Raw genomic sequence first — 25,431 nt, 5'->3', positions numbered from 1 at the left:
AACCGTTTAGCTGACATTATCTGGTTAATTATTAGCCACATATCCAACCCAAAATATAATAATGAATCAATCAATCAATGATGGATTTTGGGATCTACATAGGAACCAGGTGGCTCCAATGTGGATGTAAATATGTAATCATGTCCACAGAGAGAGGCATGGTGAGACTGAGCAGAACCCTGGACTGAAGACACCCAGTCAAACCACACCTGGACTGAAGACACCCAGTCAAACCACACCTGGACTGAAGACAACCAGTCAAACCACACCTGGACAAAGTAAGAATCTGCACTCATTGAAAATTCATAGTCAGACTAAATGTGACCACATTTGACTGGGGCCCATTGGAGTTTTTGTAATTTCCATGTCATGAAAGCAGGGAATCATAGCTTCAAGTTGACATATTGGTTGTTCAGTTTGACCCACCAGTTTTGGAGATATGGCTTATAGACTAATGTCTTGCAGAGAAACAGCGAGTTGAGAAAACAGGCTTGAAAGGTTCACTCATGTGGTCTCTACCATTACACCTAGCTACACGTTTAAGCATTTATTTCATATTTACATGTCTTCTGTGGTCTCTAACATTACACCTATAGCTACATGTTTAAGCATTTATTTCATAAGTGCATGTCTTCTGTGGACTAACATTACACCTAGCTACATGTTTAAGCATTTATTTCATATTTACATGTCTTCTGTGGTCTCTAACATTACACCTAGCTACATGTTTAAGCATTAATTTCATATTTACATGTCTTCTGTGGACACTAACATTACACCTAGCTACATGTTTAAGCATTTATTTCATATTTACATGTATTCTGTGGACTCTAACATTACACCTATATAGCTACATGTTTAAGCATTTATTTCATATTTACATGTCGATTTCAGCTCTGACACTTATTTCAAACATGCTCTAGTGAAGAGTCTGCCTGTGCTAATAACTAATTTTGGATTAAACAAAAATATTAGTTTTTCTCCTCTGGTGAAAAGCTGGAGGCTACTCGATGGCAGGCTCTCAGTCAAATCTGGTCACAAATGGTCAAATGATCGGTCTGTATCAATTATATCTAAGTGCAAATAATGAAGCTAAACATCTGTCAACTCAACAACTGGACAAAAACAGCTGATCTTGTGTTGTTATCTTTGGCAAAATGTTTCTTATCAAAAAGCATATTATCTGGGGGTAATTAATTAGTAATGTGTACTGTAAACATGTAACGTTAATGTTTTAAACATAAATGTTCTTCTCATTTCAGATGTCCGTCTGCAGGTTGATTTGAACGAGTATAAGGTCAGTTTGAAGGTCAGTTTGGACAGTCTTGATGGAGTGAAAAACCACATGACGGAAGAGTCTGGAGACTCCGTCACCAGCACCTACTCAGAGCTCTACATCTCAGCGGGACAGAGTGAAGGGGTTAATAGCCAACATGAGGTGATACAGCTTGAGAGAACTTCCAACATGAAGACCTTCCATGACGATGCAATCGACTGCTGTAAAGTCTTTAAGATCATCCTCCCTGGCAGAGATGAACCCAGCCAAACAGTTCTGACCAATGGCATCGCTGGCATCGGAAAAACATTCTCTGCGCGCAAGTTTGCTCTGGACTGGGCAAGAGGTTTGGAGAATCAAGATATAGATCTCCTGGTTCCCTTTTCATTCCGGGAGCTGAACTTGGTCAGAGATAAGCAGTACAGTCTTCTGAACCTGATCCATGATTTCCATCCAACGTTAAAGAAGGTCACAGCAGAGCAGCTCGCTGCCTGGAAAGTTTGCTTCATCCTCGATGGCCTCGATGAAACCAGGTCTCCGTTGCACTTCGACACAAATGAAATCATCTCTGATGTCACAGTGACATCATCGGTGGATGCTCTGTTGACAAACCTCATCAAGAGGGATCTGCTCCCCAAGGCCCTCCTCTGGATAACCACCAGACCCGCAGCAGCCAATCGGATCCCTCCTGCATGTGTTGACATGGTGACAGAAGTGCGAGGGTTCACAGACCCCCAGAAGGAGAAGTACTTCAGGAAGAGATTCAGTGAAGAGAAGCTGGCCGACAGAGTCCTCTCACACTTGAAGACATGGAGGAGCCTCCACATCATGTGTTACATCCCACTCTTTTGTTGGATCATTGCTACCGTTCTGCTGGACATGTTGAGGACACACACCACGATAGGACAGCTGCCCAAGACCCTGACTGAGATGTGCTGCCACTTCCTGTTGGTTCAGACAAACACGAAGAAGCAGAAGTATGACGGGACTCATGATGTGAACAAGAAAGACAAAGAAAAGGGGACTCAACAGCAGCTTACTAAGACTGACAGGGATGTTCTTCTGAAGCTGGGCAAGCTGGCGTTTCAACACCTGAAGAAAAGTAGCATCGTGTTCGACCAAGAAGACCTGGAAGAGTGTGGTCTTGATGTGAAAGACGCCGCGCTGTACTCAGGAGTGTGCACACAGATCTTCAAAACAGAGAGTGTGCTGTTCCAGAAAACGGTCTACAGCTTTGTTCATCTGGTCATCCAGGAGTTTCTGGCTGCAGTCTACCTGTTCCACTGTTTCACACAGGAGAACATGGAGGTCCTGAAGACATTCCTGGGAGATAAATACAACAGTAACAGCTCCCTCTCAGACTTCCTGGAAGCTGCTATCAAAAAATCCCTGGAGAGTAAAAATGGCCACCTGGACCTCTTAGTCCGCTTCCTTCATGGCCTCTCACTGCAGTCCAACCAGAGTCTGTTAGGAGACCTGCTGGGTCACACAGAGAACAGTCCAGAGGAGATCCAGAAAGCCATCCAGAACCTGAAGAACAAGTTACGTGATGAAGATGTCTCTCCTGACAGATGTATCAACATCTTCCACTGTCTGATGGAGATGAACGACCACTCATTACATCAGGAGATCCAACAGTTCCTGAAGTCAGAGAACAGAACAGAGAAACTGTCTGAGACCCAGTGTTCAGCTCTGGCCGTCATGCTGCAGATGTCAGAGGAGGTTCTGGAGGAGTTGGACCTGGACAAATACAACGCATCAGAGGAGGGGCGAAGGAGACTGGTCCCAGCTGTGAGGAACTGCAGAAAGGCTCGGTTAGTAGTCAACAAATTGACTTGACTGCCAATCACGTCATGTTACGTCGCATCGAATCCATGGCTTGACTGCCAAGCACGCAGTATTGTGTCCTATGGTCTTTTCAGTGGATTAGTATAGATGGCGCTCTTCATCAACGTACTGTATGAATGATGCTAGGTTGCTAGGCAACAGATAAAACCAGAAATGAACCAGAAGTGAAAGTCTGCCTCCCGTCCGCCTCAATTTAAACAGAAATGTGCTTTGGATAAAAGTGATACATAAATGCACCATTTACAACGACGCAGCATTTTATACAGCCGGTTCCATGTTTTCCCGATCTCAACCCTGTCTGCATGCACAGGACTGCTTCAATGTCAACCCTGTCTGCATGCACAGGACTGCTTCAATGTCAACCCTGTCTGCATGCACAGGACTGCTTCAATGTCAACCCTGTCTGCATGCACAGGACTGCTTCAATGTCAACCCTGTCTGCATGCACAGGACTGCTTCAATGTCAACCCTGTCTGCATGCACAGGACTGCTTCGATGTCAACCCTGTCTGCATGCACAGGACTGCTTCAATGTCCTCACAGTAAAAGCATGCAGCTTTCACAAGTTGGCCTATATGCCTATAAGCCCATAGCCTCTATGGCTATGGGCTGCGGCAATCATTTAGAAAAACAAAAAGCAAAGAAAAAAAAGGAAAATAACTAAAATAGTAATTTTTTTGGAACCATGAACTTTAGTTCAAAATATTGGGGGCGGGGGGAATTATTCCATTACTATTCCAGGGGTTCTCAACCCGTGGGTCGCCAAATTATTTTCCAAAACATAATTTGCAATTCAGTTTGTATTGGGGGGGGGGGGGGGGGGTCGCGAGACATGGCCAAAGCATCCCTGGGGGTCCCCGGCCAAAAAGGTTGAGAACCCCATGTCTATTCCACAATACTGTTTATGTCTGGATAACTAGATAGGAGATGTTTTAGTTAACTTCCATGACAGTGAACTAGGTATCATTTGTTTTGATCATCTCTTATTTAATCTGCATTTACAGACTTGCTGGCTGTCATCTCAGTAAGACAGGTGTTGAAGCTGTGTCTTCAGCTCTCAGCTCTAATCCTTCCCATTTGAGAGAACTGGACCTCAGTGAAAACGACCTGCAGTACTCAGGACTAGTGGATCTGCTCTGTGCTTCACTGAAGAGCCCACACTGTAGACTGGAAGTTCTAAAGTAAGATACATTTACCACTTTTATTTTGATCACTTCTGTTTTATTATGCAAATCCTAGTTACGTTGCAGCGCACTATGGGAAGGTAATTGCGGGAGTTGACTCCACATGTAGTAACGGATGGGTTATTAGTTATTTTTGCATCTGCCGCTTTAGATGACCTGAGATGACTTGATTGATTGGCATGAAAAAGGGCATGTCAGCTCAAACACACAATGCAATACTTGTTGTTGCTTACAATCATCAGTAGCAAAGTGAAATACCAACAAAAATAAAACCCTACCATTTCCATTTCCCCCCTCTATTTCTAACTAAAGACAGTTATTTAATGAAAGTCAAGATTATAACGTAAACGTCCTGTATTGGTAGCCTATATTAGCCCAATTCCTGTGTGTGTTGCGTGCCGAGAGAGAGAGAGAGAGAGAGACTCCGCACGTCACAGCCTAATTACTAAAGGATTGTGACTGTGGGTCAGACATACAGTCTGACATACAATAGGCTACACGTGTGCACAGTTAATAAACAATGACCTATATGTCCAGAGTTCTTAAATTAACATAGTTGGATTTTAACAGAAAGACAATGCCATAAATCAGTCAAAGTACAGACTCAACAGTAGCACACAGCATGCAAGGCAGCGATGCATGCATGCAAACATGTTCTGCAATGGTGGAAGACGCAATAGTTATAATGATATTAATAATAGCATTAGCAGCTGTTATTTACGCATGTACCAATCATGTGCACACACACACACGCATGTTTTACCTGCAATGGTGGACAGACGCACACACTGTGCAGACACGTTTATAATGATATTAATAATAGCATAAGCAGCTGTTTACCAATCCTGTGCACACACGCATGTTGTAGTTAACAAATATATTGTTGTAGATTGTGAGAAAGGGATGTCAGAAAGCCAAGCGTTGTCAGTTTACTCTAACGTCCTGTCTCGCCGCCGTATAGCCTGCATGGCTATTCCTGTGTGTATGTGACTGTGTAGGTGTATGTGAGTGCAACTGAAGTGGAGATTCTTTGTCCCAGGTATGAGGAAAACTCATTTTGAGAAAACGGCCTTTAAAGATTTGTATTGTAAAATTCCAAAACGTTTTATTTGAAGCCACTCATTTGAGACAAAATATCTCATCCAAACCTTGGCAACAACATATAATGCCATATATCAATAGAAAGGTCTGGACCTCGAGCTGACTGTGGTTGGATCCAAATATGGTCACTTCCTTTGTACCAACAACCAATCATGAAAATAGAGAGGGTGGATTTTCACCCAGCAAAACAAGCTGCCATTGGCTAAAATAAACTACTAAAATAAACATCTAAATCTGTATTTTGAACGTTTCTTTTGCTTTAGTTTGAAAAAAAAACATGTTTAGGAAGCAAAATAGCACAAAATTGAAAAATCATGATTTCACTTGCCATGTCTCGCCTTAAATGCTTGTTCCAACCCGTCACTTATGTTCTTAGTTGGCCGCTAAAAAAAATAACATCTGAGAGGTTATGATCTTCTTTTTCATAATATTGGGGGAAATCAAACTGACATTCAGTCTTCATAGTCTTTGATATATAAATTGGTATCTTCCTGTCATTCTGTGCTGTCATGGTGTTGTCTATTCCACACTCTGCTGCTCTAAATACTAGATAACTAGATTTGTTCCAGTTAACTTCCATGACAGTGAACTATAGGTATCATTCATTTTGTATTGATAATCTCTTATTTAATCTGCATGTACAGACTTGTTGGCTGTAAACTCAGTAAGACAGGTGTTGAAGCTGTGTCTTCAGCTCTCAGCTCTAATCCTTCCCATTTGAGAGAACTGGACCTCAGTAAAAACGACCTGCAGGACTCAGGACTAGTGGAGCCGCTCTGTGCTTCACTGAAGAGCCCACACTGTGGACTGGAAGTTCTAAAGTAAGATACATTTACCACTTTTATTTTGATCACTTCTGTTTTATTATGTACTGTATTATGTGAATATAATAGGAATGCTGTGGTGAGAATGTACGTATTAATAAGCTTGATGGTGAGACATGGTAGGTGAATAGGGAAAAAAAAGTTAACTAATAGCTATCACAATGAAACTTCTCCAGTTGATTAATTATATTAAGACTAAGATTTTTTTGTATTACTGAAATGATATGTTTAAATATGCAAATTAGGCATTATATGCGCTGATTTGCATACATTCCGGGACGATAAATCTGAAGATCGGATAAAGCCAGGTTAAAAAGTATGGTTTCATTTTCTTCTTTGTCTTTTGTTGACATATTAGAGACAAAGACAATTAGGGGATTTTCGATATCTCTAATTATCACTTCATAAATCAGAAAATAGTGTCAACAGGCATAAAATAAATAAAAATTGCCATGTTTTAGGAATAAAATGTGATGTAAATCAGGCTGTGAATGAGAAATCAACGAACCCTTCTTTAAGTTCCTGCAGAATATAGTTATGAATAAGACTGTAAAGTTGTGTGCATGTGACTGTGTAGGTGTATGTGAGTGCAACTGAAGTGGAGATTCTTTGTCCCAGGTATGAGGAAAACTCATTTTGAGAAAACGGCCTTTAAAGATTTGTATTGTAAAATTCCAAAACGTTTTATTTGAAGGCACTATTATCACAAAACGAGCTGTCATTGGCTAAAATAAACAACTAAAATAAACATCTAAATCTGTAGTTTGACTGTTTATTTTGCTTTAGTTTGAAAGAAAACATGTTTAGGAAGCAAAAATTGAAAAATCATGATTTCACTTGCCATGTCTCGCCTTAAATGCTTGTTCCAACCCGTCACTTATGTTCTTAGTTGGCCGCTAAAAAAAATAACATCTGAGAGGTTATGATCTTCTTTTTCATAATATTGGGGGAAATCAAACTAACATTCAGTCTTCATAGTCTTTGATATCTAAATTGTTATCTTCCTGTTATTCTGTGCTGTCATGGTGTTGTCTATTCCACACTCTAAATACTAGATAACTAGATTTGTTCCAGTTCACTTCCATGACAGTGAACTATAGGTATCATTCATTTTGTATTGATAATCTCTTATTTAATCTGCATTTACAGACTTGTTGGCTGTGAGCTCAGTAAGACAGGTGTTGAAGCTGTGTGTTCAGCTCTCAGCTCTAATCCTTCCCATTTGAGAGAATTGGACCTCAGTAAAAACGACCTGCAGGACTCAGGACTAGTGGAGCTGCTCTGTGCTTCACTGAAGAGCCCACACTGTAGACTGGAAGTTCTAAAGTAAGATACATTTACCACTTTTATTATGATCACTTCTGTTTTATTATGTACTGTATTATGTGAATATAATATGAATGCTGAATGTATTCATAAGCTTGATGGTGAGACATGGTAGGTGAATAGGGGAAAAAAGTTAACTAATAGCTATCACAATGAAACTTCTCCAGTTGATTAATTATATTAAGACTAACATTTTTTGTATTACAAGTTTTCTGAAATGATATGTTTAAATATGCAAATTAGGCATTATATGTGCTAATTTGCATACATTCCGGGACGATAAATCTGAAGATCAGATAAAGCCAGGTTCAAAAGTATGGTTTCATTTTGTTGACATATTAGAGACAAAGACAATTATCACTGTTTTATTATGTACTGTATTATGTTAATATAATATGAATGCTGTGGTGAGAATGTATTAATAAGCTTGATATCATGGTAACCCAAGCCTATGTGCCTGAGTAGACGTTAAAATGACCCCAAACATGTTTCAAAGTGTAAAATCTCTTTAAGGCGAAGGTATTGGCTACTTCATCATATAACAGAGTTTCTCACAACGCGTTGAGGAGTTTGTAGATCTGCTATTTTTGTCTTGCGACCCGTTGTAGCTATCAAGTAGTTATCAAGTTTCTTAACCCATTCTGACCTGAGATCAGATTCTAAAAATGTCTTCTACATCCTGACAGTTTTCATTCTGACCTGAGATCAGATTCTAAAAATGTCTTCTGCATCCTGACAGTTTTCATTCTGACCTGAGATCAGATTCTAAAAATGTCTTCTATGTCAGTCGCTCTTCGATAAAAAAAAAATAGCAGACCTACAAGCTCGTAGGGCGCTACTCGGTGGCGCGCTATGAGCTTGTAGGTCTGTTATTTTTCAATAGCTAAAGCATGACACGATGCTAACACCAAAATGGGTTCCCGCCCAAAATGGGTTAATAATATGTCCACGACAAATCCGATATTTTATAATTATAAAAAAACGGCGAATTAAACATTTATTAATGAATTCATTCATTTATTTATGTATATTTTAATCTGGTGTTTCAGACTGGCTCACTGCTGCCTGTCGGAGAGATGCTGTGAAGCTCTGGCCTCAGCTGTAAACTCTAATCCCTCCCTAAGAGAGTTGGACCTGAGCCTCAACGTGGTGAATGATTCAGTTCTGGAGAACTGCAAGTGAGTAGACTTGGGCTGTGTCCATGTTGGACAGTGAGTAGACTTGGGCTGTGTCCATGTTGGACAGTGAGTAGACTTGGGCTGTGTCCATGTTGGACAGTGAGTAGACTTGGGCTGTGTCCATGTTGGACAGTGAGTAGACTTGGGCTGTGTCCATGTTGGACAGTGAGTAGACTTGGGCTGTGTCCATGTTGGACAGTGAGTAGACTTGGGCTGTGTCCATGTTGGACAGTGAGTAGACTTGGGCTGTGTCCATGTTGGACAGTGAGTAGACTTGGGCTGTGTCCATGTTGGACAGTGAGTAGACTTGGGCTGTGTCCATGTTGGACAGTGCAGTGTTTCCCTTAACAGTGTATCTCTGACACAAAGGGCCCTATCTTGCGTCAGGGGCACTTTCTCCGTAATTTGGGGATTTAGCATTGTGTAAGAGGCGTTCCCCCATTAAATTAGCTATCTTATGCCACAGTCTAAATCCTTAAAACACCTCCGCTACCCGTTAAATTATGCATAGGTGTGGTTTGGGCGTTACGCAACTTAAACCAATCAGTGTGCCAGGTACCATAATCCATTATACCTGGAGTGAACCTTATGGAAGAGCAACGCGTGCTGCCTTGGAATACATTTAAATTAGATACAGAGGGTTGTTGTGTGTGTTCACATTACGGGTGGTTTGAAGAGACGATTTCCGTTGTCCTAAACCTGTGTGCATGAGATAGCAAATATAGGGAAAGCGCATCAACACGCGTACAGACACACCTCCAGCCGCAAACATGTATAGTGGGTTGTGTGGCCGCAAGATAACGTTTACGCATAGTGGAAGCTCCTAAATGAGTAATTCACGTAAAGTGTGTAATGCTTGCGGGTAAGGCATGGGATACGATACAGCCCAAAGTCACAAATCATGAGAAGAACAACAACACAATGCAGTGCCTCAAAGGTATAAAAGGACAGTGGAGTGCTATAGGGGTTAAGGTGGAGTCTGAGGAGGTGATGAGATCCAAACTGGGCAGCAGTGACTATGTCTGGATGAGCTGCAGGGCCAAGATAATGACAGGAGAAACACTGTAGTGTCAGCTAGTGGAGACGTTGTGTTAGACAGTCAGACATTGATGCATTGTTGTTCTACTTCCTACAGAGTGAAACACTGTAGTGTCAGCTAGTGGAGACGTTGTGTTAGACAGTCAGATATTGATGCATTGTTGTTCTACTTCCTACAGAGTGAAACATGGAGGAGAAGATTGGCTTACTAATCCTCAACTGAGTCAACTGATTACAAAACGTGAGTATCTGTGTCTACATTAACATTTTATACACTGTTGTATACTTGGTTGATGTTGTCCTGAAAACTCTTGTGCTCTCTACTCTCTACTCTTGGCCTGGTCCTTAACAAATTTTGGGGGGGAAATAGTTTGTTACCGCGTGTTAGACGACACATACACAGAGAGACAGACAGGTACACAGTAACACAGACAGGTACACAGAGAGACAGACAGGTACACAGAGAGACAGACAGGTACACAGTAACACAGACAGGTACACAGAGATACAGACAGGTACACACAGAGATAGACAGGTACACAGTAACACAGACGGGTACACAGAGATACAGACAGGTACACACAGAGACAGACAGGTACACATAGAGACAGACAGGTACACAGTAACACAGAGAGACAGACAGGTACACACAGAGACAGACAGGTACACAGTAACACAGACAGGTACACACAGAGACAGACAGGTACACACAGAGACAGACAGGTACACAGAGAGACAGACAGGTACACAGAGAGACAGACAGGCACACAGAGAGACAGACAGGTACACACAGACAGACAGGTACACAGAGAGACAGACAGGTACACAGAGAGACAGACACATAGAGACAGACAGGTACAAAGTAACACAGAGAGACAGACAGGTACACATAGAGACAGACAGGTACTCAGAGAGACAGACAGGTAGACAGAGAGACAGACAGTTACACAGAGAGACAGACACATAGAGACAGACAGGTACACAGAGAGACAGACAGGTACACAGAGAGACAGACAGGTACACAGAGAGACAGACGGGTACACAGTAACACAGAGAGACAGACAGGTACACCGAAAGACAGACACATAGAGACAGACAGATTATTGTGGGGGGTCCCCAGATGGCCAAATTGGCCAAAAATGTCAAATAGTGTAAGAAAGTGGAAAGTATTGTGAAAATAGCAGATCTACAAGTTCACAATGCCTCAAACTAAATGGAATGCCTACAATTCCAAGTGCTTGTCAATGTTGATTATTTTGGGGGGGTCCTCCGTTCAAACTGGACGTATATGATTATTTTGGGGGGTCTCCAGTTCAAATATGATTATTTTGGGGGGTCTCCAGTTCAAATATGATTATTTTTGGGGTCCTCAGTTCAAATATGATTATTTTGGGGGGTCTCCAGTTCAAATATGATTATTTTTTGGGTCCTCAGTTCAAATATGATTATTTTTGGGGTCCCCAGTTCAAATAAAATCACACTGTAGAATGTCTCTGCCCAGGGGTGCAGAGACATTCTGCCCCCTGGTGGTTGGACTCTGACAGTGACGATCTTCTTTATTACATTTGAATTGTATTGAGTCTTAATTTAGTCGACATAGGGCCATTTGCACCAAGAAAGATTAAGCCTTAATCTCGTTTAAATCAAGGTTTATCTATTAATCCAGTTGCAGCAAACTTTAAACCTAGTTTTCACTAATCCGGTTTAGTTTTAAACCATCCTTTTAATCTTGGTTTTGTTTTTTTAATCTTGGTTTTAATTTTCACAGTAAACCTGGATTAATGTCAATCCTGTTGCACCACTACTTTAAACTTTGATTTAAGTATCAATAAGGGATTAATTCTAAACCAGCAGGAGAGGAGGTTTAATTGAAAACAACATGGCAGCATATATACCTCTACATGTTTGTTGTTGTTTGGGAAACTATCGGAGGAAGTGGTGGTGTGTGTGATCGACGGAACAGATCTATAAACCTACCACGCACCACGGAGTGACCATACGTCTGTTGTTTTTTTTAGCGAGCGAGACGACTTTTATTATTATATATATTTTTGCTGCAGACACTATAATTTAAACATTCTCAAATATGAATGAAATAGTAATGCTAATGATGCTCACGACTGCTGCTGTTTATTTACAGCGCAAAACCAAGATGGCGGACACACAACAAAGTTTAATCCATGAATTAATCACAGTTTAAAGTTTTAATCACAGTTTAATGGATTTTAATCACAGGTTAAGGATTTAATCACAGATCTGTTGAGCAATGCTTAAAATTAAGTGGTGCAACACAACTCGAATTAAAATTAATCCTTGATCAACAAATCCCTGATTAACACTAAACTAAACTTTATTTAATCTTTCTTGGTGCAAACGGCCCTAAGACTAAATAATGTACAAATGACTGAAATAGGACTAAATTTGTTGCCAAAATTAATACTGCAGTGAGTTTGTAGTGTGTGTGTGTGTGTGTGTGTGTGTGTGTGTGTGTGTGTGTGTGTGTGTGTGTGCGTGTGCGTGTGCATGTGCGTCTGCGTGTGCATGTGCATGTCAGTGAATGATGTATTTAATGTTTACTGTGTTGTTTTCTCATCAGATTTCCAGCGTCTCACACTGGACTCAAACACAGCACACTGTGACCTCTCTCTGTCTGAGGACAACAGGAAGGTCACACGGGGGTCACAGAGGTCAGGGGGTCAGCGTCCTCCTGATCACCCAGACAGGTTTGATGGCTATAAACAAGTTCTGAGTTCACAGAGTGTGACTGGACGCTGTTCCTGGGAGGTAAAGTGCAGTGGAGCGGTTGGTATAGCAGTGGCTGACGGAACAATCAGCAGGAAAGGAGGTGGTCGTGACTGTGTGTTTGGATGCAATGATAAGTCCTGGAGTCTGCACTGTGATGGTGTTCATGGTTCCAGTTACTGTGTCTACCACAACGGACATGTGACTTACCTCCCCGTCGGACCCTCTGAAGGCTCCAACAGTACAACAGTATCAGTGTATGTGGACCGTCCCGCTGGGACTCTGTCCTTCTACACAGTGTGCTCTGACTCACTGAGACACCTGTACACCTTCCAGACCAGGTCCACTGGACCTCTCTATGCTGGGTTTGGGTTTTACTCCTCCTCCTTCTCAGTGCGTCTGTGTGAGCAGTAAGTATAATGGACACACATTTAATTGTAGTCCTATTTTAGTCATTTGTACATTATTTAGTCTTAGTCTATTCTTAGTCTACTAAATTAAGACTCAATACAATTAAAATGTAATAAAGAAGATCGTCACTGTTGGGTGAAGTGTTAGAGTCCAACCACCAGGGGGCAGAATGTCTTAAATTCTCCACAGTGTGATTTAATTTCAACTGAGGACCCCCAAAATAATCATATTTGAACTGAGGACCCCCAAAATAATCATATTTGAATGTATGCTATCATACGCACTTACTTTAACCCATTTTGGGCGGGAACCCATTTTGGTGTTAGCATCATGTCGTGCTTTAGCTATTGAAAAATAGCAGACCTACAAGTTCATAGCGCACCACCGAGTGGCGCGCTACGAGCTTGTAGGTCTGCTATTTTTGAAAGAGCGAAGAGCAACTGACATAGAAGACATTTTTAGAATCTGATCTCAGGTCAGAATGGAAAACTGTCAGGATATAGAAGATATTTTTAGAATCTGATCTCGGGTCAGAATGGAAAACTGTCAGGATATAGAAGACATTTTTAGAATCTGATCTCAGGTCAGAATGGGTTAATAACAACGCTATCGGATGTACAGAGCACGAGCTGGAACAACATATTATTTTCAGATGGGGGTCGGCGGCCAATTACATATAATTGTTGGGGTCCTTGACATGAAATATTGAGCACCACTGATACAGAAACATAATTTATAGGTATTTCAGAAAACTGTCAGAATTTAGAAGACATTTTATACATTTCGACGTCAGGCCTAAATGGGTTAATCTTTTTTACAAGATACAGATAAGTTACAAGAGAATGGAGCTTTCCGGGCCATTTGAATCATTATAATTCATCCTCCAATGTTAATCTACAGATTAATGAGAACCTTTGTGAACCTGTACATATTTATTAATGAATTGAATTGAGGAACCCCAAAATAATCATATTTGAACTGGGGACCCCCAAAATAGTCATATTTGAATTGAGGACCCCCAAAGTAATCATAATATGACCCCCCCCCCCCCCCCCCCCACACACACACACACACACAGACACGCATTATGTCACTCAAAGTTAACATTGGAATCTATAATTGTATTGATTGTGTGTGTGTGTGTGTGTGTGTGTGTGTGTGTGTGTGTGTGTGTGTGTGTGTGTGTGTGTGTGTGTGTGTGTCTAGACCCTCTGGACTCCATCATTCCAACATGGACATAGTGAGGACAGAACCTTCTAGACTCCATCATTCCAACATGGACATAGTGAGTACAGAACCCTCTAGACTCCATCATTCCAACATGGACACAGTGAGTACAGAACCCTCTAGACTCCATCATTCCAACATGGACACAGTGAGGACAGAACCCTCTAGACTCCATCATTCCAACATGGACACAGTGAGGACAGAACCCTCTAGACTCCATCATTCCAACATGGACACAGTGAGGACAGAACCCTCTAGACTCCATCATTCCAACATGGACATAGTGAGGACAGAACCCTCTAGACTCCATCATTCCAACATGGACACAGTGAGGACAGAACCCTCTAGACTCCATCATTCCAACATGGACACAGTGAGGACAGAACCCTCTAGACTCCATCATTCCAACATGGACACAGTGAGGACAGAACCCTCTAGACTCCATCATTCCAACATGGACACAGTGAGGACAGAACCCTCTAGACTCCATCATTTCAACATGGACACAGTGAGGACAGAACCCTCTAGACTCCATCATTCCAACATGGACATAGTGAGTACAGAACCCTCTAGACTCCATCATTCCAACATGGACATAGTGAGTACAGAACCCTCTAGACTCCATCATTCCAACATGGACACAGTGAGGACAGAACCCTCTAGACTCCATCATTCCAACATGGACATAGTGAAGACAGAACCCTCTAGACTCCATCATTCCAACATGGACACAGTGAGGACAGAACCCTCTAGACTCCATCATTCCAACATGGACACAGTGAAGACAGAACCCTCTAGACTCCATCATTCCAACATGGACATAGTGAGTACAGAACCCTCTAGACTCCATCATTCCAACATGGACATAGTGAGGACAGAACCCTCTAGACTCCATCATTCCAACATGGACACAGTGAGGACAGAACCCTCTAGACTCCATCATTCCAACATGGACATAGTGAAGACAGAACCCTCTAGACTCCATCATTCCAACATGGACACAGTGAGGACAGAACCCTCTAGACTCCATCATTCCAACATGGACACAGAACCCTCTAGACTCCATCATTCCAACATGGACATAGTGAGTACAGAACCCTCTAGACTCCATCATTCCAACATGGACATAGTGAGGACAGAACCCTCTAGACTCCATCATTCCAACATGGACACAGAACTCTCTAGACTCCATCATTCCAACATGGACATAGTGAGGACAGAACCCTCTAGACTCCATCATTCCAACATGGACACAGAACCCTCTAGACTCCATCATTCCAACATGGACACAGTGAAGACAGAACCATCTGCTCTGCACAATAATCACAGTGACTGAACACCAGGAAAGACACTGATCGTTTCCTGTCTGCTTTGTTGTGTCTTTCAGAGCCATTTTGAACCCAGTGTGCGCGCAGAGCAGTCGACCAATCAGTACAGGTGAGTTATCCTAGTCAACCAATCAGTACAGGTGAGTTATCCTAGTCAACCAATCAGTACAGGTCAGTTATCCTAGTCAACCAATCAGTACAGGTCAGTTATCCTAGTCAACCAATCAGTACAGGTCAGTTGAGTTATCCTAGTCAACCAATCACTACAGGTCAGTTATCCTAGTCAACCAATCACTACAGGTGAGTTATCCTAGTCAACCAATCAGTACAGGTCAGTTATTCTAGTCAACCAATCACTACAGGTCAGTTATCCTAGTCAACCAATCAGTACAGGTGAGTTATCCTAGTCAACCAATCACTACAGGTCAGTTATCCTAAACAACCAATCACTACAGGTCAGTTATCCTAGTCAACCAATCACTACAGGTCAGTTATCCTCGTCAACCAATCACTACAGGTCAGTTATCCTAGTCAACCAATCAGTACAGGTCAGTTATCCTAGTCAACCAATCACTACAGGTGAGTTATCCTAGTCAACCAATCAGTACAGGTGAGTTATCCTAGTCAACCAATCAGTACAGGTCAGTTATCCTAGTCAACCAATCAGTACAGGTGAGTTATCCTAGTCAACCAATCAGTACAGGTCAGTTATCCTAAACACAGGACAGTCAACCACTGTTGTTTTTGGCAGCAAATTTCTATTTCAGTTTTAGTCACATTTTAGTCACCTGGAATGTCTTAGCGTTAGTCTAGTTTTAGTCGACTAAATGTCATAAGATTTTAGTCGACTGAAGTGTATTTTGAACTTGTGAAATGGGACATTCTGCAATACGAGTGCTTTTACTTTTAGTACTTTAAGTACATTTTTATGCCAATACTTTTGTACTCTACTCACTCGAGTACATTTTGAATACGGGACTTCTACTTGTAACGGAGTACGTCTACATTGCAGTGTTTATACTTTCACTTAGTACTTGTTTTTCCACCACCGGTCACAGGTTCAAGTTCGCCAGGTCCGGGCTGTTCCAGTGCAGCGAGACAGCGTTGGTGTTTGAAACGACAGGCGAAGGAGAGGTCCTCTACAGGACTGTTCAGTGGGAGGACAGATGGTTCCAGCCAACAGGAAGGACTCCTGCAGGTCCTCTGTTTGACATCCAGTGTCCTCAGAAGTCTGTCTGCCAACTACACCTGCCACACTGTGACATCACACCTGGTGAGTTATAGCTACACCTGCCACACTGTGATGTCACACCAGGTGAGTTATAGCTACACCTGCCACACTGTGACATCACACCAGGTGAGTCAGCTACACCTGCCACACTGACATCACACCTGGTGAGTTATAGCTACACCTGCCACACTGTGACATCACACCAGGTGAGTCAGCTACACCTGCCACACTGTGACATCACACCAGGTGAGTTAGCTACACCTGCCACACTGTGACATCACACCAGGTGAGTTAGCTACACCTGCCACACTGTGACATCACACCTGGTGAGTCACTGTTGAGACTTGGATGGTCAGAGCGGTGAGATTACATACAAAGTCAATGCAAAGACCAGAAGTTGTGCGGACGGGCATGGCGCGAACAAAGCTAACAGCCACCTGGTGTCTATATCTATATCTAGATTTAAATGTTCCAGTTCATAGCCTACTGCAGGCCTGGTTGACTATAGAATATTTAAATGTTCCAGTTCATAGCCTACTGCAGGCCTGGTTGACTATAGATTTAAATGTTCCAGTTCATAGCCTACTGCAGGCCTGGTTGACTAGATTTAGAACACATTTTGAAGCTCTTAATTGCTACTAAAATGATATATTGTTCATTTGGAGAAATCCATCATATAACAAGTAAGTCAATGAGTGAGAAGCACAGAGTGGAGTGGGTGGGGCTTAGCGGAGGGTGAAGTGGTTTAGACATTGTGTTCAGATTTGGTTTACATGGAGTGGAATCTATAACGATATGTTATTTCCCCCACAGGTGATCTGTCCGTGGCCCACATCACAGACGAGGGTCTGGAACTCTTACAACCGCAGAGAGTGACCCAGACTCATGTGGTTGTAAATGTGAACCATCTGTCTCTCTTTGGGATCCTCATGGAAAGAGTCTTGAGCTACTTTCAACCCACACCAAAACGTGCTCAGGTGTTGCTGTTCCGTCAAGAGTCACCGATACGGAGGACGATGAGTGTGTTACTGCTGCCCAGTAATGTGCCTTACGGAGAGGTAAATATATCTGTTAAGTAATGTGTCTTACAGAGAGGTAAATATATCTGTTAAGTAATGTGCCTTAAAGAGAGGTAAATATATATGTTAAGTAATGTGCCTTACAGAGAGGTAAATATATCTGTTAAGTAATGTGCCTTACAGAGGGGTAAATATATCTGTTAAGTAATGTGTCTTACAGAGAGGTAAATATATCTGTTAAGTAATGTGTCTTACAGAGAGGTAAATATATCTGTTAAGTAATGTGTCTTACAGAGAGGTAAATATATCTGTTAAGTAATGTGTCTTACAGAGAGGTAAATATATCTGTTAAGTAATGTGCCTTACAGAGAGGTAAATATATCTGTTAAGTAATGTGTCTTACAGAGAGGTAAATATATCTGTTAAGTAATGTGTCTTACAGAGAGGTAAATATATCTGTTAAGTAATGTGCCTTACAGAGAGGTAAATATATCTGTTAAGTAATGTGTCTTACAGAGAGGTAAATATATCTGTTAAGTAATGTGCCTTACAGAGAGGTAAATATATCTGTTAAGTAATGTGCCTTACAGAGAGGTAAATATATCTGTTAAGTAATGTGTCTTACAGAGAGGTAAATATATCTGTTAAGTAATGTGTCTTACAGAGAGGTAAATATATCTGTTAAGTAATGTGTCTTACAGAGAGGTAAATATATCCGTTAAGTAATGTGCCTACGGACCCCCCATTTAATGGCATTTCTAACTCTGGGACCCCCAATTTGAATTGTAAAACCAATGTTAATTTAACAGAGCCATAAGGGTCCATTTGGTTCCTAACTATCATTTAGCTGGGGACCCCCTGGAACTCCCTCAATGACCCCTAGGGGTCCTCGGAGCCCACTTTGGGAACCACTGGCTTAGGGGGGGGGGGTCATTTCATTTGGCTCCTGAGAAATGTCAGCTCTGCCTACATACCTGATACCGGCCACTATGAATGAACCATCTGACCAAACTGTGTTGGTGTCATTATAGGTGAAAGTATGAATGAACCATCTGACCAAACTGTGTTGGTGTCATTATAGGTGAAAGTATGAATGAACCATGTGATCAAACTGTGTTGGTGTCATTATAGGTGAAAGTATGAATGAACCATCTGACCAAACTGTGTTGGTGTCATTATAGGTGAAAGTATGAATGAACCATGTGATCAAACTGTGTTGGTGTCATTATAGGTGAAAGTATGAATGAACCATCTGACCAAACTGTGTTGGTGTCATTATAGGTGAAAGTATGAATGAACCATCTGACCAAACTGTGTTGGTGTCATTATAGGTGAAGGGAGTTCATGAAAACAAGCAACCCATCGAGCCGGTCACCTCCGACTGTGTTCTCATCCCGGACCAACGCTACAGTCTGTCAGTGTGTCCTTCACAGAGAGTACAACCTGAGGTACGTATTAAACCTACAGTCTGTCAGTGTGTCCTTCACAGAGAGTACAACCTGAGGTACGTATTAAACCTACAGTCTGTCAGTGTGTCCTTCACAGAGAGTACAACCTGAGGTACGTATTAAACCTACAGTCTGTCAGTGTGTCCTTCACAGAGAGTACAACCTGAGGTACGTATTAAACCTACAGTCTGTCAGTGTGTCCTTCACAGAGAGTACAACCTAAGGTACGTATTAAACCTACAGTCTGTCAGTGTGTCCTTCACAGAGAGTACAACCTAAGGTACGTATTAAACCTACAGTCTGTCAGTGTGTCCTTCACAGAGAGTACAACCTGAGGTACGTATTAAACCTACAGTCTGTCAGTGTGTCCTTCACAGAGAGTACAACCTGAGGTACGTATTAACCTACAGTCTGTCAGTGTGTCCTTCACAGAGAGTACAACCTAAGGTACGTATTAAACCTACAGTCTGTCAGTGTGTCCTTCACAGAGAGTACAACCTGAGGTACGTATTAAACCTACAGTCTGTCAGTGTGTCCTTCACAGAGAGTACAACCTGAGGTACGTATTAAACCTACAGTCTGTCAGTGTGTCCTTCACAGAGAGTACAACCTGAGGTACGTATTAAACCTACAGTCTGTCAGTGTGTCCTTCACAGAGAGTACAACCTGAGGTACGTATTAAACCTACAGTCTGTCAGTGTGTCCTTCACAGAGAGTACAACCTGAGGTACGTATTAAACCTACAGTCTGTCAGAGTGTCCTTCACAGAGAGTACAACCTGAGGTACGTATTAAACCTACAGTCTGTCAGTGTGTCCTTCACAGAGAGTACAACCTGAGGTACGTATTAAACCTACAGTCTGTCAGTGTGTCCTTCACAGAGAGTACAACCTGAGGTACGTATTAAACCTACAGTCTGTCAGTGTGTCCTTCACAGAGAGTACAACCTGAGGTACGTATTAAACCTACAGTCTGTCAGTGTGTCCTTCACAGAGAGTACAACCTGAGGTACGTATTAACCTACAGTCTGTCAGTGTGTCCTTCACAGAGAGTACAACCTGAGGTACGTATTAAACCTACAGTCTGTCAGTGTGTCCTTCACAGAGAGTACAACCTGAGGTACGTATTAAACCTACAGTCTGTCAGTGTGTCCTTCACAGAGAGTACAACCTGAGGTACATATTAAACCTATACAGTCTGTCAGTGTGTCCTTCACAGAGAGTACAACCTGAGGTACGTATTAAACCTACAGTCTGTCAGTGTGTCCTTCACAGAGAGTACAACCTGAGGTACATATTAAACCTATACAGTCTGTCAGTGTGTCCTTCACAGAGAGTACAACCTGAGGTACGTATTAAACCTACAGTCTGTCAGTGTGTCCTTCACAGAGAGTACAACCTGAGGTACGTATTAACCTACAGTCTGTCAGTGTGTCCTTCACAGAGAGTACAACCTGAGGTACGTATTAAACCTACAGTCTGTCAGTGTGTCCTTCACAGAGAGTACAACCTGAGGTACGTATTAAACCTACAGTCTGTCAGTGTGTCCTTCACAGAGAGTACAACCTGAGGTACATATTAAACCTATACAGTCTGTCAGTGTGTCCTTCACAGAGAGTACAACCTGAGGTACGTATTAAACCTACAGTCTGTCAGTGTGTCCTTCACAGAGAGTACAACCTGAGGTACGTATTAAACCTACAGTCTGTCAGTGTGTCCTTCACAGAGAGTACAACCTGAGGTACATATTAAACCTACGTTGTCTGTTTATTGTATGGTAAAGCAGTGTGAGTCAAGGAAACTGTTATTTCCACTCCTCCGCCACTGCTGCTGCAGCTGCTGTAACTAGGCTACTAGTTACTAGGCTGCTAACTAGGCTACTAGTTACTATAGGCTGCTGTAACACAATTAACACAAGTCTCTGTTATCAGGCTGCAACTTATTTTGGAGACAATTTTGGAAATTACCATCCAACGTTCGTGGTGGATCTGGACGGCAATGCAGAAAGAATCTCAATGAAATTACTGAGCCCCGACTCTGGCCCGGTCTGGCAGCAACACATTACCCTGGAAGGTAAAGTTATGGACTTTCATTCAGCCTTGGGATGTAGCAAGCCGTTCTCACCCAAATACCGTGAAATGGCTCAGATTGGCAATTCAAATACACACACCTGGAAAACCCCCAAATCTGTACATATTACACTGACACTGAAATGCTCCTCATAGGGGCCCCTCCTCATAGGGGCACCTATCTCCTCATTTACTACTGTAATGGACTGTACACTACCCTTAACTGTTCCTCTATTCACAAACTACAATTAATACAGAATCCAGCCGCTAGAATTCTCACCAATACAAACCGCAGAGCAGACACATAACACCGGTACTGGCAGAACTCCACTGGCTCCATATCGAATCCAGAATCCATTTTAAAATCCTTTTAACAACCTATAAAGCACTGAATGGCCTATAGCCCCAGTTTATATCACAGACCTACTGTGGCCTTTTAACAACCTATAAAGCACTGAATGGCCTATAGCCCCAGTTTATATCACAGACCTACTGGTAGCCTTTTAACAACCTATAAAGCACTGAATGGCCTGTAGCCCCAGTTTATATCACAGACCTACTGGTAGCCTTTTAACAACCTATAAAGCACTGAATGGCCTATAGCCCCAGTTTATATCACAGACCTACTGGTAGCCTTTTAACAACCTATAAAGCACTGAATGGCCTAGCCCCAGTTTATATCACAGACCTACTGGTAGCCTTTTAACAACCTATAAAGCACTGAATGGCCTGTAGCCCCAGTTTATATCACAGACCTACTGGTGGCCTTTTAACAACCTACCACCGAGCACGCTGAAGCGCGCCCGTTGTCGCGTGGAACTTTGTGAAGTTCGGTAGAGCCGACTCAGCCCCGGTCGAGTTGCAACCGAATCGTAAATCATGTCAAATCCGATCTCACTCTCCCTCTCCCTCACGCGGTGAAATAGCACTCTGTCGCGGTCAAAACAGTAGTAGTGTAACATGTAGGGATTGTGGGTGTTTATGTAGGGACTTAAACAGTAGTAGTGTAACATGTAGGGATTGTGGGGGTTTATGTAGGGACTTAAACAGTAGTAGTGTAACACGTAGGGATTGTGGGGGTTTATGTAGGGACTTAAACAGTAGTAGTGTAACATGTAGGGATTGTGGGGGTTTATGTAGGGACTTAAACAGTAGTAGTGTAACATGTAAGGATTGTGGGGGTTTATGTAGGGACTTAAACAGTAGTAGTGTAACATGTAAGGATTGTGGGGGTTTATGTAGGGACTTAAACAGTAGTAGTGTAACATGTAGGGATTGTGGGGGTTTATGTAGGGACTTAAACAGTAGTAGTGTAACATGTAAGGATTGTGGGGGTTTATGTAGGGACTTAAACAGTAGTAGTGTAATACGTAGGGATTGTGGGGGTTTATGTAGGGACTTAAACAGTAGTAGTGTAACATGTAAGGATTGTGGGGGTTTATGTAGGGACTTAAACAGTAGTAGTGTAATACGTAGGGATTGTGGGGGTTTATGTAGGGACTTAAACAGTAGTAGTGTAACATGTAAGGATTGTGGGGGTTTATGTCGGGACTTAAACAGTAGTAGTGTAACACGTAGGGATTGTGGGGGTTTATGTAGGGACTTAAACAGTAGTAGTGTAACACGTAGGGATTGTGGGGGTTTATGTAGGGACTTAAACAGTAGTAGTGTAACACGTAGGGATTGTGGGGGTTTATGTAGGGACTTAAACAGTAGTAGTGTAACATGTAGGGATTGTGGGGGTTTATGTAGGGACTTAAACAGTAGTAGTGTAACACGTAGGGATTGTGGGGGTTTATGTATAAAACAGTAGTAGTGTAACATGTAGGGATTGTGGGGGTTTATGTCGGGACTTAAACAGTAGTAGTGTAACACATAGGGATTGTGGGTGTTTATGTAGGGACTTAAACAGTAGTAGTGTAACATGTAGGGATTGTGGGGGTTTATGTAGGGACTTAAACAGTAGTAGTGTAACACGTAGGGATTGTGGGTGTTTATGTAGGGACTTAAACAGTAGTAGTGTAACATGTAGGGATTGTGGGGGTTTATGTAGGGACTTAAACAGTAGTAGTGTAACATGTAGGGATTGTGGGGGTTTATGTAGGGACTTAAACAGTAGTAGTGTAACATGTAGGGATTGTGGGGGTTTATGTAGGGACTTAAACAGTAGTAGTGTAACATGTAGGGATTGTGGGTGTTTATGTAGGGACTTAAACAGTAGTAGTGTAACATGTAGGGATTGTGGGGGTTTATGTAGGGACTTAAACAGTAGTAGTGTAACACGTAGGGATTGTGGGGGTTTATGTAGGGACTTGCCAGTCCGTGCTATTTCACCGTGGTGAGATGGGCCTCGATGGTTCGTTTCTGTTCATAATTTGAACACTTTTATTTCTTGCAGCACAATCTACAGGAGCGGCTGCTTCCATACCAGCACAATCTACAGGAGCAGCTGCTTCCATACCAGCACAATCTACAGGAGCGGCTGCTTCCATACCAGGTGAGTCTCTAGCTTGTAGATCTGTTGTTACTTCCATACCAGGTGAGTCTCTATAGCTTGTAGATCTGTTGTTACTTAGTTTGGATGTTTTAGCATGACGCTGTAGTGAGGTCAAGTAGGACGTTAATTCATGAACAAACACGTTTAAATAAGGAGATTTCTGCAGCAACGATCTATAACGATATCTATAACGCACACACACTGTGTGTGTGTATATATATATATATATATATATACTACCAGCACAAACTATCACTTTACTGCAATTTTTAGAATAAGAATTGTTAGCTCCTATATGGCACTTTCCATTTTAAAACAATGTCAAATGAAAACCAACAACTCAACGTTCAATCCTCCTTAACTTCAGCGAAACACTTTGTGGACCAACATCGGCGTTTCCTGGTTGACAGGGTGAGGAACGTGGGTCCCATCCTAGATGTACTCTTTGAGAAGGACATCCTAGACAGTGAGGGCTACAGCAATGTGATGTCCAATCCCACCACTCAGGACAAGATGAGGGCAATCTACGCTCTCCTGACCTCCAGCACAGCCAAAGACACTTTGCACAAAGCTCTCCAGGAATACGAGCAGTCTCTCCTTAAAGATCTGTAAGTCATTTGCATTTAATTAAGCCATGTTGGGGCGGGAACCCCCAAGAGCCCCACTCATTCCAATGTTAATCTACAGATTGATGAGAACCTTTGTGAACCTGTACATATTTTGCTCTGTAAAGCTCTTTGAGCTGAACTTCATGTCATGAAAAGTGCTGTACAAATACATGTGTGTAAATGTAATGTAGATCATTATTAAATATCACTGTCGGATGCATTCATGTATGTTTGATTTGTGGCATTTCACACAAACTTGTGTAACTCACAATAATAGTTATGCCAAATGAACAGATTTTACAGGACTGGACTTAATTGGACTAGACTAGAAGTTAATGGTGTGCATTGTGTAACGATATGAACAAATCATATTTACTTAACTGTGTTGTTCGATTCATGGGTCGATTAGTCATGTTTGGACTACATACGCCCTACAAACAGTCATTAAGACATGCAAATCCCTTGACTCCTTCAAAGGGCACCTACGGACGGCTGCAATTCGAAACTGGCCCCCGTCAAATTTGAATCCCCCCCCGCCCCCCCTTTTCCCCCTCACTGTATATGTTTATTTTCCATTTTTTACCTCCTTTATGATGAATTCCTGTTCTGTTCTTTGGCTACATAAGTGTCTATTTGATTAATTGAACATGGTGGACCCTCTTGTAAACAAGAGTAATGCTTAATTGGGTCGTCCACTCACAGTCTTTGTATTGAGTTTGTGCTTGAAATGTACTGTAATTCTGCAAACTGTAAATAAATATTTCAATCCATACAGAACATTCTCCTTGGGTACTGTGGTTTTATTCTCAACCTCAGAGAGGTGCCAGGACATGTCGTGCTTCTAATTCTACTAGTAAAGATCGTCTACTTCTTCAACAACACACTTTAAAGGCATGTTTGCATACATCACATTATAGCATTATCTCACCACCAGGGGGAGGTATAGAAGGGGTGATTCCTAGCCTTGCTCAGGCTGTGTGGAGGTAACATGTTCCACATGGTATAGGCTACATGGTACTAGTATTTGGGTTCCCAGGTACTACAATGATGATAACATATTGTGATGTCATCATGAGAGC

The 25,431-nt window shown here is 42.0% G+C and overlaps 1 protein-coding gene across 1 annotated transcript; it reads left to right on the top strand.

The window, feature by feature from the left end:
- Positions 1–166: 166 nt before the first annotated feature.
- On the top strand, positions 167–25,241 carry LOC308331794 (NACHT, LRR and PYD domains-containing protein 1-like; the record flags this gene model as incomplete). Its single annotated transcript, XM_080787287.1, has 14 exons — positions 167–278; positions 1,263–3,090; positions 6,053–6,229; positions 8,608–8,736; positions 9,248–9,291; positions 12,371–12,765; positions 12,853–12,926; positions 16,541–16,755; positions 17,527–17,771; positions 19,064–19,180; positions 21,110–21,251; positions 23,646–23,744; positions 24,112–24,352; positions 25,169–25,241. The coding sequence occupies exons 2-14, from the start codon at positions 1,346–1,348 to the stop codon at positions 25,239–25,241; spliced, it is 3,696 nt and encodes a 1,231-aa protein (XP_080643413.1). The 5' UTR covers positions 167–278; positions 1,263–1,345.
- Positions 25,242–25,431: the final 190 nt, after the last annotated feature.

This window comes from Protomyctophum bolini, assembly GCF_963924005.1.
Source record: "Protomyctophum bolini genome assembly, chromosome: 17".
Classification (NCBI taxonomy): Eukaryota; Metazoa; Chordata; class Actinopteri; order Myctophiformes; family Myctophidae; genus Protomyctophum; species Protomyctophum bolini.
Note: the sequence above shows the minus strand (reverse complement) of the source record. Positions and strands in the feature narration are given on the sequence as shown.